Genomic DNA, 2,043 nt, shown 5'->3' with positions numbered 1-2,043 from the left:
TCACTGTGGTCTCCTACCTTCTAGCTGCCCCTGAAATGTGGGAGTATGCTGATAAGGAAAGTATTTACTCCTAGTACTACGTGAAGACCTCTTTTTGACCGAGATCCGAAGGTCTGAACCCTCAATCTGACCTCATGATTCTGCTTTGTGATCCTTAGTTTTGTGTCTGTGATGGATTTTTTTTCATGTCCTGTTCTAATGCCTGATTTTCTGGAGAGGATCTTGTGGCTTCTCATGACTCCCAAATCATCCCCTAGGACCAGATTATGACACTAGGGTTAAGTTTAATGATAAAGCACCCTTGCTTCTGCTGGGGATTTCACTCTTCAGTTTGGTGATATTATCATTAAATCCTTTGTTTCTGGTGTCCTAACCATGTGGAAGGAAAATATCACCCATATTAGTGAGTTCACCCTTTTGGGGTTCCCTACTTCCCCTTGGCTGGAGGTGCTGCTTTTCCTCCTCTTCCTCATCACCTACCTGTTTGTGCTGTTGGAAAATTTGGTCATCATCCTCACTGTATGGGCCACTGAGTCCCTGCACAAGCCCATGTACTATTTTCTGGGCACCATGTCTTTTCTGGAGACCTGGTATATGTCTGTCACTGTGCCCAAGATGCTGGCTGGGTTCCTACTTTGTCCCAATACCATCTCTTTCCTGGGATGCATGACCCAGCTCTATTTCTTCATCTTTCTAGCCTGTACTGAATGTGTGCTCTTGGCTACCATGGCCTATGACCATTATGCACCTATATGTTGGCCTCTTTGCTATCCAGTCATGATGACCACAGGATTTTGTGTTCAGCTGACCATCCGTTCCTGGGTGAGTGGTTTCACCATCTCCATGGAAAAAGTATACTTTATCTCTCAAGTTGCCTTCTGTGGCAATAATATCTTGAAACATTTTTTCTGTGATGTGTTCCCCATCCTCAAACTGGCCTGCATGGACTTTTCTATGGCTGAGATGGTCGACTTTGTGCCAGCCATTGTCATCCTTATGGTTCCTCTTTCAGCCACTTCCCTCTCCTATGCCTTCATTGTCTCCACCATCCTCTACATTCCCTCAGCCACTGGGAAGAGGAAGGCCGTCTCCACCTGTGCCTCTCTTCTTACAGCAGTGGTCATATTCTACACAGCTGTGACCTTCATCTATGTCCGACCTCGGGCCATTACTTCATTCAATTCTAACAAATTGATCTCAGTCATATATGTAGTCTTTACTCCCATGCTCAACTCTATCATCTACTGCCTGAAGAACAAGGAGGTCAAAGATGCCATCAGAAAAACCACGGCAAGTGGCCAATCTCTTTTCTTGAGAGATTGTCTTTGCTGAAGACATCCAGATATTCCTCCTCTTTTCATCATTTGACTTAACCTCAAAAAACAACTTCATTAGGTGAAAGTCGGCAATTATAAACATACATAGTAAAATAATCTAGGGAATAAGAGAACAGCTATCAAAGAAAATCTCCTTTCCTCTCAGGTGTTCATTAAATTTTTCCTTTTGTAAGGCAGTGAGAGAAATATGCAGAACTCTACGAGACACATATTAGTAAAAGAGTTACAAAATAATTTTATTTTTTAGGAAGATATTTAGAAATAATCAGTTATTATCCAACTACTTTTTAGAATTCTATTGGTGAGATTTTTCCATTTTGATTTTGTTTTGTTTTGATTTAATAAAAGTCCTCTCTATCTTAGGAGGAGTACACAAAAAGATGTTCTGCGGTAGTCAGTTTCATGGCTACGGCCTGTTTATTCCTTCCAAGGTGATTAGGGGACTGGTTCCTTTTATAATTAATTGACCTTGATGAAATCTTATTTTAATTACTTTTATAAATTTGGGAAAATACGAGAGACAAACTTCTTTGCAGTCTTCTTTCTGCAAAACTTGTCATGGCAGAAAGAAAACAAGATTATATATACATATAAGTATATATATGTATACACACACACATATATATATGATTATATATGTATAAGATATATATACATACACACAAATGATTAATTATATGTATATATAACGATATATATGTGTATA

General features: G+C 39.5%; 1 protein-coding gene across 1 annotated transcript; it reads left to right on the top strand.

Annotated features, from left to right (window-relative positions):
• Nucleotides 1-326: 326 nt before the first annotated feature.
• Nucleotides 327-1,333, top strand: LOC131408791 (olfactory receptor 6B9-like). The gene has a single exon (XM_058545847.1). The coding sequence runs from the start codon at nt 376-378 to the stop codon at nt 1,330-1,332; it is 957 nt and encodes a 318-aa protein (XP_058401830.1). The 5' UTR covers nt 327-375; the 3' UTR covers nt 1,333.
• Nucleotides 1,334-2,043: the final 710 nt, after the last annotated feature.

Source organism: Diceros bicornis, chromosome 7 (assembly GCF_020826845.1).
Source record: "Diceros bicornis minor isolate mBicDic1 chromosome 7, mDicBic1.mat.cur, whole genome shotgun sequence".
Lineage (NCBI taxonomy): Eukaryota > Metazoa > Chordata > Mammalia > Perissodactyla > Rhinocerotidae > Diceros > Diceros bicornis.
This window is presented reverse-complemented; position numbering and strand designations above follow the sequence as displayed.